General features: G+C 39.5%; 1 protein-coding gene across 4 annotated transcripts in view; it reads right to left on the reverse strand.

Moving 5' to 3' along the window:
* Positions 1-14504, reverse strand: part of nrg2a (neuregulin 2a) — a 101630-nt gene that overhangs the window by 44911 nt on the left and 42215 nt on the right. For all 4 annotated transcript variants that reach the window (XM_089016463.1, XM_089016462.1, XM_089016464.1 and 1 more), the window contains exons 2-3: positions 9531-9696; positions 8451-8569 (exon numbers count right to left, since the gene is read on the reverse strand). In XM_089016463.1, coding sequence (XP_088872589.1) covers positions 8451-8569; positions 9531-9696 — 285 coding nt within the window. The remainder of the gene's footprint in view (positions 1-8450; positions 8570-9530; positions 9697-14504) is intronic.

The raw sequence follows: 14504 nt of genomic DNA on the forward strand, positions 1-14504 counted from the left end.
AAATACAAGCGGTGAGAAGGAGGAGAACCCTAAAGGCCTAAGAAATGGTTTGAATTATTTCACCTCCACCCGTTTCCAATAAAGCATCATGATTAAACTCCCCACATAGGTGCACTTTGAGTGTTAGAGGGCAAACTGTATGGCTGGCATGGCGCCACCATGCACTGAAATGCTTGTTCGTGCAAAAGGGGGTTCATTTAAGGTTCGAATCCTTCCCACATGAACACGCTGGCTAGTATCCCCCCCCCCCTCACCCGAGGGAACGAGGGTTCTTTTTCACCGACTGTGAAATTAAAAATAGGTGTTGGCAGATCTGGAGTATGTGTATTATTAAAAGGGGTTAATATATCTTACTTGCGTTTTTTTTATGGCACACGGCAGTGATCCTTCACATCTTCTTTTATATGGGTTAATAAAATTGTTACGCAGCGTATATTCGGGTAATTTGTTTTTAACAACGCCGTTGAGCATAGTGTCAGATGGGGCTGGAACTGCTTTGAGAAATTGATGCGATACGTTTTAATTTACATGTTTAAGCTTGCTTTATGGCTTTGCAAAACACAGTTTGGAATCGATGAAAAGAGGTTCTTCGGCTGTCATCTGGACTTCTTTGAAGGTGTCGGCTGTTTCACTTCTCATCCGAAAAGATTCATCAGCGAATTAAAATTATTTCAGACCAAAGTACCCATATATATATACCAAACAAAGCCCTATATATATATATATATATATATATATAGATTGGATTGGATTTGCCTTTATTAGTCTCGCAGTGGAGAAATTTACATTTCACAGCAGCATGTTATGAAAGAAACATATATATATATATATATATATATATATATATATATATATATATATATATATATATATATATATATATATATATATATAAAATAACATTTCATTTATAAGCGCCTTTCAAAACTGTCAAGGTCACTTTACAGTCACAGGATACGTGTTTCTGTGGGTGAGCAGTGGCAGCCACACGCACAAAAAGATAGGAAGTTAGCTAGCTAGCGAGCTAGATAGCTAATAGATAGCAAATAGATAGATAGATAGATAGATAACTAATACATCGCAACACGAGCCAGCTTTCACTCAACCCGGAATAACTCAAATAGAAAGTTAGCTAGCTAGCAATAGATAACTAACAGCTACCTAGATAGATAGCTAATAGATAGCAAATAGCTAGCTAGCTAGCTAGCTAGCTAAAAGATAGCAACACGAGCCAGCATTCACTCAACCGGAAATAACTTAAATAGATAGAAAGTCAGCTAGCTAGCTAATATTGTAGGGCTTTTTGCTTTTTGGATCAGGAGTGAAACGTCCGATGGACAGATGACGGCTGAAGAAACCTTCCCCCCCCCCCCAAGCGTCAGTGTGTGCTGCGATGTCCTTGAATCGCCATGTCGTGGAGCTGATTGGTGCTCGGTTTGGTTCGTGGCAGAAGTCGTCAATCATGATTCTTTTTTTTTTTTTTTTTGCTTGTACTTGAGGGCAAAAATTTAAGATGCAAGCACTTTCCATTGAACTCAGGCTAAAGTCACAAAAAATAGGCTTCAACCTGTCTAATCCCCTTTCCGTTGAATTTTACTGTCAAACTTTCTGACGAATCTTACTGTCAAACTAAACCTCCGGAGAATTTGCGACTTAGCGTATTGAAAAAAACCACAATTTGTGATGGGGAAAACCTAGCTTAGTTTAACGTGAACAAACAATGCGAAACGACTTTGACTGACAAAATGATAGCCTTTAAGTGGTTATTACCCATTGACAAAATAAGAATGGAACACAAATTATGGTGCAACACATGTTGACAGGCAAGCCGTGTATTTTTTCATCTCATGTCAAAAAAAACAATTAAACATTCAAATTTCCCAAATTTGTTTGGGTTTTTCTTGCGGTGGTGCCGATAAAGCGCTGGCCATACCACTGGCAATGTTTTTTTTTCTCTTCCACGAGGGGGCAGCATTTGTCCATGTTACCGCTTTGTTACAGTCAGCTGTTGTTAACACATTCACTGCCATTCCTGCATTTATTCGGGAATTGAAAAATATGACGTAGTGCGCCATTCTCAAATTTGTTAGGGTTTGGTTTTTTTCTTGTTTGGGTGCCGAAAAAGCGCTGGCCGTGGCCTCTAGCAATGTTTTTTTCTTTTCCACAAGGGGGCATTTCAATTTTTTCCCATGTTTGCGCTTAGTTCCAGCTTTAGCTGTTGTTAAAGCGCCATATAACCCAATACTATAGTATTGCATTGTATTTTGGACAGTCACCCTCATTTCAAGCTCAGATAACTCCAGACCCACATAATTTAGAATTAACTCTTTTTTTCTGATGAAAGTAGAGAGTTTCTACGGTTTTTTACACTGCATTTAATGTTTATGTAGCCCTAAAACTCAATATTTTATGGTTCCAGGAATGCAAGTGACAATGACAAAAACCCTGGCACTAGAGTGGACACATTTTTGCATTGGTCTGGCAGTAAATGAGTTAAGGGGCCTCTGAAAACGGCCATGGCAGAATTAAAAATCCAACTGAAACATCACATTCATTTTTCGGATGAGGCCGCTTCCTAAAGAGTGTCAAACTCTTCCCCCCTGCAACACATCAAGCGGCCTTCCGGCTCGCAGTGTCTTTCCTCTATAAACTGCATATCTGCTTCCCGTCCTCTATTGTATAATGTCTCAGTCTGCTTTCTGTCATTCATTCTCTGATATTGACCCCGGCGTGCCTGCTTTGTCTTCTACGCTGTCTTCTTTTTCGCTCTCGCTCTGTCCATCTGCCCCCTTGGCTAAAAGGACAACCGACACCTCTGGACAAGTTGTGTCCATAATTTGTAAAATCCCTTCAAATGACTTCTACTGAGCGTATTTTACAAAGATTCCACCGCATATAGCTATATTTGACGTTTTAAGACTTGTGCTGAATATTCAGGAAGTCTTGTTTTCGAGTTGGTGACGATTACTGACGTGACGTCACGTCAGGAACGCCCCTGACTGAGAAAGCGACACGCAATGCATTTGGGGTACTTTGTTTGGTCTGAAAACTTCGTGTTGATCCGTGTTGATGGCAAAATTAGAAAGAAAACACATAAACAACACGATGGTGAATCGTTGTGTGTTGCACCCAGACTACTATTTGATACTAGTTGACACAAATTCCCAGCAGACAAATCAGCCCATTTCCAACGGAAATTGGGCGCCATCTTGAGCATTTTCTGGGACGCTACATTGGAGTCCTGACGGCTCGAATTGATCCGGAAGGACTTCTTTAATTGATTGCAAACATTTATGCTTTCCTCTTCACCATTTGAATCATATTCATAACTGGATGAGTAACAAGAAATCTACGAATATGAAGCCATTGTTTTGATTCGACAGCAAGGCAAGATGTCTTGGCGTGACGTCACGAACAAGGGGGCGGGATCTTCTGAAACTTGCTATCTCTAAGGTCATTTTGAAATAGTTTTGGGACACTTAAACTCATTTTATTGGTGTTTTGCATGTGACAAAAAATATCAGCTTGCGCATTTTGGGTATTTTAGATGCTATAGAACGTTTTTCTGATGTCAGTTAGGAAACAAAAAAATGGTTTCGGTTGTCCTTTAAACAGATTATACTGCAGCGACATGTTGCTCGGATAACATACTGCCGCGGGACACTGCGGCCTTTTACCGGCATGTCTCTCACAAGGAGAAGTCGTTGTGAAATGTGCACAAAATTGCTCACAAGGGTGCAACAAATGTTTTTTTAAATGCAACATCTGAAAAAAGTCACGATTTATTTGTGAGAGTTTAAACTTGTAACAGCGATTTTGAGTGTTGTTCACAGCTCTTATTGAAGGACCCCCCCCCCCCCCCCCCCCCCGTGCTACCCCCACCAATGGACATACCACCCCAGATTCGCCCTGTCTTGCCTTCTTCCCTGAAGCATGACGGAACAAGACGTGCCGGCGTAGCACAATGGGACTTGCAAATAAATACGCACACACACACATAGACAAGGTAGACACCCCCCACCCCCTCCCCGGGGTCACTACATCCGATGGGGCCGTAACACTGATGCCATTGTTTGAAAAACCTGAAGCGATTGCGTGAAATACTAACAGGTTGCAATTCCGCTATAGAGTTGCCGGTAAACTTTTTTTGCACATTAAAATTATGCAACCGCAGGTGAGAAATATATTTTTTGCCCTCTCCCCATGTCTTGAAAATGGTTCCTCCCTTTCTAAATGGCGGCGCGTACAGTATTGCGATGACATCAACAGAAGATAAAGCAGAATTTGACAAGAGTTGGAATTGGCACAAATTCCTATGAAAAAAATATGCCTTTAAGGTGACATACAAGTCCAGAGGTCATGAATGAATGACAACGCGTGAGTCTTTACGTCAAGGGCTATTATAAGATTAACTTGTCAAGTTTGTTTTAGCTTTACATTGCTGTCAAGAAAAAAGATAGAAAAAAAGAAAATATGAATGGGGTATAGCAAAGTAGACCATACCCTGTTTGTAATTTGTAATTTGTAATTTGTAACAAGGGGGCGGAAAGTCAGACTGGACCCGCCGCATCCTGCCCACCACCTTTTCCAGCGCCTCCGATCCATGTGCACCAAATCCAGCAGACATTTAAACAGCTCTTTGCCTCGTCGGCATTAACGCTCGAAACAGTTACCCAAATATAAATGTATAGTGCCTCTTTGCAATTATTTATGATGATACTCGTGCAGCGTGTTCTACTGGAGACAAATTCCTTGTGTGTTCTACATACTTGGCCAATAAAGATGATTGTGATTGTCATATTTCCTGACAATAGCGGACTGTCATTCATGAATTTATTCGGAATTTAAAAATATGACGCAGAGCTCCATTCCCGAATTTGTTTGGGTTTGTTTTTTCATGCTTGGGTGCCGATAAAGCGCTAGCCATGGCCTCTGGCAGTATTTATCCCTTCCACAAAGGGGCAGAATTTCCCCTTTTTCAATATTAGCGCTTCAGCTGTTGTTAACGCGCTATATAAGCCAATATGTATGTATTGCATTTGCGTTTTGTACAGCAGCCCCCATTTCAAGCTCAGATAACTTCAAACCCATATCATTTAGGAATTAACTTTTTTTGTGATGAAAGAAGAGAGTCTATGGTTTCTTACGCTGCATTGAATGTTTATGAGTCCTAAAACTCAATATTCTATGGCTCTTGGAAATTCGAGTGACAATGACAAAAACCCTGCCGCTGGAATGAACACATTTTAGCACATGTCTGGAAGCGAATGAGTTATACTTAACATCAGCACGATGTAACGTTTCCGTGTCAGCACAAGGCAAATAATATTCTAGATGGGAATCTCAACCAGATGCGGTTGACTTCTTATCTGTGTGCGAGCAATTGGACCTGCATGTTGTTTTGTTTTGTTTTTTTTTTTTTTTTGCTAGCACAAAGGCTCTTTTCATTTCTCGCAACGATCCGCTACTCCAGTGGCGCTGACTGACTGTAAACAATAACGGGTCATCGTGGCGGATGTGAAAAGAGAAAGGCTGAGTGAAAGCGGTGCCTCAACGAGCATAGAAAGGCACTGAGTGACAGCAGTTCGCCCCTTAAAGGACAACCATAATTTGTAAAATCACTTCAAATGACTTCTACTGAACGTACGTTACACAAATTCCACGGAATATGGCTATATTTTACGTTTTAAGACTGTCGCTGAATATTCGGGAATTCTTGTTTTCGAGTTGATGACGATGCCTGACGTGACGTCACTGAAGGAACGCCCCTGACCGAGAAAGCGACACACAATGCATTTTAGGTACTTTGTTTGGTCTGAAAACTTCGTGTTGATGGCGAAATTAGAAGTAAAAAACATAAATAATGCGATGGTGAATCGTTGTGTGTTGCACCAAGACTACTATTTGATACTAGTTGACACAAATTCCCAGGAGACAAATCAGCCCATTTCCAACTAAGCTTGGGCGCCATCTTGTGCATTTTCTGGGACGCTACATTGCAGTGTAGACGCCTCAAAACGACATGGAAGGCCTTCTTTAATTGATTGCAAACAATTATGCTGTCCTCTTCAGAACTATTTGAATCATATTCATAACTGGATGAGTAACAAGAAAGCATCTTCTCCGAATCTGAAGACATTGTTTTGATTCTCAAGCAAGGCAAGATGTCCTGGAGTGACGTCACAAACAAGGGGGCGGGACCTTCTGAAACTGAAACTTTCTGAGGTCATTTTGAAGTAGTTTTGGGACACTTTAACTCATTTTTATTGGTGTTTTGCATTTGACTAAAAATATCAGCCTGCGTGTTTTGGGTATTTTAGATGCTATAAAACGTTTTTCTGATGTCAGTCAGGAAACAAAAAAAATGGTGTCGGTTGTCCTTTTATCCAGAATGGGATGTCTACAAATATAAACCCCCTTGCCAATGTCAGCAATGAAACTGACGATATCTCCACTTCCTTTTCGCCTACTTTGCCGTCAAAGGAATGTCCAAAACGATCCAAATGTTTCGCCAGTACTGGTATGTCATCAGCATCCATGCTCATTTGAAGAAGAAAAAAATATATAACACAAAACACAATCCGTTCACTGCCTTACGTCACGGTCTCTTTTTCTGCACAGCATCAAAGTCCTGAGACATTTTTACAGCCAGGTGAACTCAGCCGAGCATACCAGCAGGAACAACTTGCATTCCTTTCAAGATAAGCAGCAGCGACTAGCTCAACATCCAAGGATGTTCTTTTTTAAAATGTATATGTATTTTTTAGGGTTTTCTTTTAGTAGCTATATGAAGGCCTATTGATGCAAGACTGGACAAAAATAAATAGTAAATATAAAAAAAAAAAAAAAAAAATCGGCAATGCTACAGTAATACAAACATGTCTTTTATGCGAGATTTGTTTTTATTTAGATATCTATTTATCCTTTGTCTCATTCATATTCAAATATCTGTTGCCTACAAAGGCTATAAAATGACAACTATCGAGGACTCTCAACATCAACTGTTAGCTTAGCAATGGCATTTTGCATGATATATTAGCATTTAGCAAGTCTTAAGGCAACGTCAGCTGGAATATTGAATGACACAATGTGTCGTCATTTTAGATGTTATGATCAATTGCATGTTTTTTTTTATCATTTAAAAATTTTTATTGGCAGTACAACGTGTGCAATGCTTGTATAAAAAATGGTGCAATTTTTTTTTATTAATTCCATTTGGAATGAATCTTCAGTGGCAGATGGATGTGGTTCTCGTACGCTTTGGTGCCTGGATAAAACCATTATGAGTGGATAAAGATGTATTAAATGAAATGCATTATTTATTTATTTATTTATTTATTTGTTTATTTATTTATTTTTCTTTATTTGCATGGTTGTTATTTTTGTTTGTGTGTTTATTTGTTTGTTGTCTTTTTGTCGATTACTTGTTTATTTAGTTGTTTATTTATGCGTTTATTTGGTATGTAGTTATTTATTAGTGTATTTATATTTTTGTGTCTTTATTTGTTTGCTTGTTTTTTTATTTTTTTGTCTATTATTTGTCTATTATGTGTTTATTTAGTTATGTGTTTATTAATGTATGTATTTATTAATTTACGTATTTATTAATTTATGTGTTTACTAATTTATGTGTTTGTTTATTTTATGTGTTTGTTTATTTTATGTTTGTTTATTTTATGTGTTTGTTTATTTTATGCGTTTGTGTTTATGTATTTATGGATGTAATTATGTATGGATTTATGTATGTATTTATGTATTTATGCATTTATTTTGTTTATTTGATTGTTTATGTGTATTCATTTATGTGTGTATTTATTTATGTGTGTATTCATTTATGTGTGTATTTATTTATTTATTTATTTATTTATTTATTTATTTATTTATTTATTTATTTATTTAAATCTAGCAGTGGGAAAGAGCAGAGATTTTGAGTTTGAATCCGCACTTCAGACACGCTGTGGATTTTTACCACTCAGACAAGACGTTGTTTCCTTGTTTGGATAGAAGCAAAAGCACATGACCCGCGTCCGCTCATTCTCGCTATTTTTTTTATCTTTTTAATTCCATTTGGAACCATGCAACCTTTAGCTCTCGCCACACACAGTTGAACCAACGTGAACTCACCAACTTGCCAAATGGAAGCAGCTGTTATCAAAAAGTCTTTCATCGGCCATGGCGCTTTCCAAAATGCACCATTAGCGTGTTCTATCCTTTGATCCAAACTTTTTTATAGGTCACTGGTGTTTTGTTTTTGATTGTGTTCTATGTTATGCTCTCGCATCGGCAGCCAAATGCAGAGTGCTGAAGTGAAATCAGATTAAAAATTCTGCAAAGCCTCAAACACAAAGTGGACACTTGTTGTTGATACATTTTTGCGCTTGTGCATGCCCACTGTGGATTTTTAGGTTGGCCGAAGAACAATCGAAAGCAATGCCGGCGCTTATACTCACTGCTTTGGACGTTTATAGTGCCAGTGGAGTTGTCCTTTCCCAGCGTGTTCTCCACCACACAAGTGTAATTCCCAGAATCCTCCAGTTTCGCTCTGCTGATCTGGAGTCTGGAGTTTTTCCTGCGGGAGACAACAGCTGAGTCAGGGGAACCCGGCCCGAGAGGAAGCAACATGGAAACACGTCGAGTGGAAACACGGGAGACGGCCAGGCAGACAACAGGACGAGCGGACGCATGGCAACGGGCATCTGCTTTGATAGGATGGCGGAATAATAGAACCACTCGGGATATCGGACAGGGTTCAATGCGGTTTCACCAAGTCAAATGTCTCGTGGCGTTTTGAATAACGATGCTTGTAATTGGCCTCATAAACGGCCGCGGTGTCGACAAGGGGCCCCTTAAATCCGTCGACGTGTTTCCGAGATTCTGTTTTCTGCTTGTGCTTTACTCATGCGCTGCGCTGAAGTCGGCGATTTTAATTACATGATCATCGGCCAAAGTAAAGACAGCGTGGAAAAAAGGAGCATGAATTATGAAAAATAGCTCAGTGCTGCCTCTCTTATTATGTGGTGAAAAGTGGTACTGCAACTAAACTACATTTCATTTATAAGTGCCTTTCAAAACTCTAAAGGTCATTATATTATAATTTATTGTATTTTTGGAGGGGTTTACTAGATTATTATTAGTATTATTATCATTTGCTGGCTATTTGTTATCTATTAGCTTTGGCTGGCTAGCTAGCTATCTGGCTATTCACTATCTAACAAGCTGGCTATCTAGCTAGGTATCTGTTGACTAACGATTGCCTAGCTAGAAAGCTTTATATCTGTTTGAGTTACATCCGGGTTGAGTGAACGCTGGCGCATGTGGCTGCCGCTGCTCACCCGCAGAAGAACTTTTCCTGTGACTGTAAAGTAACCGTGAGAGATTTGAAAGGCGCTTATAAATGAAACGTGTTATTATTATTATAAAGGTAGATCTCATGTTTTTAAAAACATGATCTAGAAATATACACTTGCACCCTGTGGGTAGTCCTTATATTTTCGTGTTTGGTGTGCATGAGTGCGTGCATGGGTACTCACTGGCTGTTCTTTATTCGAATTTTTTTGCTTTTCTTCAGCTCATTGCCATCTTTGAACCACTGGTAGGTCGGCGGAGGGTTCCCCGTGGCCTCGCATTTGACTGTGAGCTTGCTTCCCTCGTCCACTATTGATGGATTCTTCATTGGTTTTAACTTTGGAGCCGAATCTGGAAAGAAAAATGGCGGAGAAAGGGTTATTAAGAATTCTTGATGGAGAGAATACAAAAACTTTAGTTTGCACAATAGATGCTCCGTCGTGTATTTCAGTTTGAGAACAAAGAAAAAAAAAGGACATGGATGCAGTCGACAGCCAATTGTCTCTCAACGGACTAAGCTAACAAGCTAACATGTGACCGGCAGATGTTGTCACCAGAGGCAACATGGCGTTGACATCAGACTAACAAACAGGTGCAATTACAATCTGGTTCTCTTGCTATACGACTACTTGCTATCAGATAGGATGCAAGACATTATAGAAAACATGAAAAATCTATGAGCCGCTGTAGCATCACTGACGCTGAATGCGTGTCAGCTTTTCGACTGCTGCTTATGTGTGGGAGAAAGAGAAGCAAGAGAAAGAGAGTGTCCAAATATTGTGTCATTTCTATTAATGTCATGCACTGGATGATGAAAAATTATCTGTCAAACACACACGGGCGCGCGCACAAGCTGACAGCTGCAAACATGTGTAGTGTAAGACTCACTCAGGGGCGGGAGAGTGAGTTGGGGTGAATGAGGGTCAATCAAGAGATGGCCAAGATGACCCCCCCCCCCACACACACACACATCCCCTCTTTTCTCCTGCTTTACACACAACCAAACTCTCTCCATTCACGATATCACATGAACGCTGAGTAATGCTTTCCAATTCCAGCTGTTTACAACTCCATTAAGGATAGAAATGAGTGCCAAAAGAAAAAAGTTGCCGTCGTGACACATTTGTAACAAATTGTTCTTTTACCACCCAACCATGTCCTCTTTCTGGAGAAATTGTACTCTTTCCGTGACCTGATAAACTCGTCGTCAATGCGAGGAGAGGAACAGCCTCAATGATGCTGTGTTTTCTTTCAGGTGTGTGAATAATAATAATAATAATAATAATAATACATTTCATTTATAAGCCCCTTCCAAAACTCTCAAGGTCACTTTATAGTCACAGGATAAGTTTTTCTGCGGGTGAGCTGCGTTCACTCAACCTGAAAATACCTAAAATAAATAGAAATAGCTAATAGATAACTAACAGCTATCTAAATAGCTAGCTAGCTATACAGATAGTTAGCTAGATAGCTAATATATAATCAGCTAGCCAGCTAGATAGCAAATAGATAGCAAATACTTAGCTAGATAGCTATATAGCTAGATGGCTAGCTAAATAGATAGCTAGCTGTATAGCTAGATACGTAAATAAAAAGAAGCAAAGAGAGGAAAAAAGACATAAGAATAAAGTCATTGGTGTGCTAAAAAAGATTTCCCTTCAATCCTGTCCAATCAAAATCAAGAACACCGTGATGATGTAGCATATGTCGAAAATAACAATATAAAGTGAGTAGCCTGTGGTGTGTGTCAATGCGGCGAGTGATGAATTTGGGGCAACGGTTAACTGAAGCAGAGGAAATTGCAAAATGCTGATTCTATCACGGAATCTAGTTATACTGAGTTACTTTAGAATATAAGTGTGAGGGATATTTAAAAAAATAACTGAAAACTTCCCAAAAGTGTCTCATGCTAAGGCAAATTTTCAATTAAATCTCTATTATGATGTTATTACAGAATGTCAATCATATGTCCCATTAGGATCTCGCAATCGATCAACTAATAGAGTTTATAGAGTCCTTCTCATCCACTAAGATTGTAAATCTAAAAAAAAATGTCTCATGTGAGTGAGGTCAAAGACCAAAGGTTAAAAATCATCTTGATGGCAAGTTCTAAAAAAAATGGACAGGTCATTCAAAAAAGATGGACCGGCAACATAAATGTCACGTTTCGGTTTGCGACCAACGATTGGCACTGTAGGGCCCCGTCAGCGGCAGTTAAAAGGACTCCCGGCATGACCATTTGGTGTCGGGTCATTGTTTGTTTCACCCTGTCAGGTTTGTTTAATCTTGTCATGTTATAACTCATGGTTTTGTTTGCTACTTTGGATCTTTCTGTTCTGATGACTGTTCTGTTCTTTGATATTTTGTTCCTGGCGACTTTATTTAATACCATTTGTCAAACACACCCTGCTCCTCCGGTAACAAAGCGCTTCACATAAGTCTCCGTTTTTTGCCTTTTTTTATTGTCCTACATCAGCATTTTGGACCAACTGGAGACGCTTCATGGAGGATTGGCTCACTCCAAAGTAGCGTGCAAAAAAGGCATCTACACCGTTTAGCTAATTCGCCATATGCAGTATTTCATTTTTTCACACGTTGGGTATTAATGGTATTTAGGGAAACAAAAACCATTCCAGGATGCATACTTATTCCAAAGTACTGCAGGTAAAGTTGTTCACATGCATATGGCGACGACATGAAAAAGTCCATTCAAAATAGCTCAAATACAAACAGCAAAGAGTATTTTTAGATCAAAATCTGTTTGTCTATTTGTCTGTTAACCGCTTCGTATTTTGTCGTTTGGTGAGATGGGAGTGCAGTATGAAGGCTGATGAGTCTTTGTTGGACGTTTTATCCGAAAGAAATGGAGCATCTCAAGTAATAAATTCAAAATTTAAGAGATCACCCCCTAAGTGTGCTTCAAATTATTATGCAGATGGGATTTAAAAGAGGGGAAACATCTGCATTTCATTCTCTTGATCACCGATATCAATCTTAGGCAGGTTTTCCGGATGAGACTAATTATAAGGAATTTTACAGTTCGACATCATTCATTACGCAGTCCGGTGTCTTACAGAACGCACGAAACGACTGGACGTTGCATGAAAATCACTTTTTTTTCTGATGAAGGAATTTGTGTCTGGCAAATACATTGTATTCAGAAAAAGAACTATTAAAAAGTCACTGATGAGCAGGAAGCAGGTATTTAAAGCCTCTGCTATCCCCGGAGTGCCAAGAACCTTTTGATGCAGGATCCCCGAGGCTTACGGTCATGAAGTTGTATTTCGGCCACCCCTTAACTAATGCTCACGAGGCAAAACATGTCCAGTAAGCTCGGAAATCCACAGAGGCTCATTTTCAAACCACTTTATCCACGGGAAAAAAAAAATCAACGTGTCTTTGAATGTCGGAATTTGTGATGGTTGTTCATTGGCGACGTTTTCCAAATAAGGCTGCGACTCAATGGCAGAATGATGGGAAGTGAAAAGGAAGCTTCATGTACTGCACAAGGTCCCAAAATGACCTCTGAATCGCGGCTTCCGCGGTAATATTATTATGCAATGCACAATTAGACCTTCAGAAGCTTTTAACTCCGATGAGTACCAAGGAAGCGAGAAACAATAGTTTCAAGCACCGTTATACCTGACTATAACCCTATTAAGAACAAAACAAATTATTTGTACTCAAATCTTGAAGCATATTTTCATATTTGCAAAGCGTTTTGTATTTCCTTCAAATGCCCAACTTGAAATTACGTTGGCAATTAACTTTCACCATTTATTATTATTATTATTATTATTATTATTATTATTATTATTATTATTGTTATAATGAGCGGCGATGCATATGTGGACCCGCCGCGGCTTGGAATTGAAGCGGATTTATGTGGGACAGAAGATGTGAGACAGTCTCTTTTCGTCAATGGATGCTACAGCTTTGTATTTGCTTTCAACATTTAGCTTGGATCAGACGTTCACATTCCACCATGACGTCTTTGATACACTGGTGAAAAGGACGCCTTGATCCTTTCCTCTTTCATCTAGAACTGCTTCATACAACAAAGAAGGTGCAGAAAGTGCTTAAGATTGAATGACTGTGTGTCATTTGTGTTGGTGTGTTGTCACATTATTTATAATTTAGTTTTTTTGTTATTGTTTTGACTTCAAGATGGTGCCGTGAGAGTGGCTGCCTTTACAGCAGCTCCAGTATTTTTCTACTTCTCCCTTTCCGCTTACTTTCATCACTTTACTGCTGTGAAATGTAAATTTCTCCATTGCGAGACTAATAAAGGCGAATCCAATCTAATTATTATTATTATTATCATCTTTTTTTACAGTTTTTACAATGCATTCACTTACTCAAAAATCTATGCTTGAAAACATTTGAAATTACTACCTAAGATTTCATTTATTTTTGTTTTGTTTTTGTTGCTTTTTCACAGTTGTGACAGGCTGTGTAGGAGGTGATGAAGAAAAAAAAATCTACGATCGAGAATACTCAGAACATGCGCCGTGTTTGACAGAAGTCTTCATCACACATTTTCGTCAAACCACCTTTACATCTCAACGTAGCCTTGAATTTAACTCCGGTCTCCAAACGGGACTATTTCACCTACTCTGTCTGATATCTTAGCCTTCCTATGCGGAAATAGACCGTGTAAACAAGGTTTACATTATCTGGCTTTACCCGCTTTGCTATGCCAGATTCGGGCCCAACGCGATGCTTGACGACGGCCTGTCATCTCCTCATCGGCAGGAATGAGGTTGCTCCGTTTAACCCAAAAATGTTTGGTACTTTACCTCAACAGAGGTCCGTCCTTGCCAAGTAAATTAAACAAGTTCTCCCTTTCGTCTAGAAGAGTTACAGAAACACTTATCGCGAAGCCAGATGTGTGCGAAGGACCGTAATGAAGACGCAGGGTTCCGTCACGCCGCCGTACATTCTCCACGCAGATGTTCAAACGGTTCTCCGCGGAGATTCATATTCTGTCTTACAAAGCTCTTTCATCTATGCGACATCCGCGAACCCTCTGGCAAACAGCATGATATACAGTGGATGGTCCTCGGTGGGTCGCCTGATGTGGAAACCATCATCCAGGAGATGTTTGTTGGACACACATGAAGTGTAGCGCAAGTCAAGCGTGCTCACATAACGTCCCG

The sequence above is a fragment of the Hippocampus bargibanti genome, linkage group LG16, assembly GCF_051943395.1.
Source record: "Hippocampus bargibanti isolate YZ-2025 linkage group LG16, ASM5194339v1, whole genome shotgun sequence".
In the NCBI taxonomy this organism is placed as follows: Eukaryota; Metazoa; Chordata; class Actinopteri; order Syngnathiformes; family Syngnathidae; genus Hippocampus; species Hippocampus bargibanti.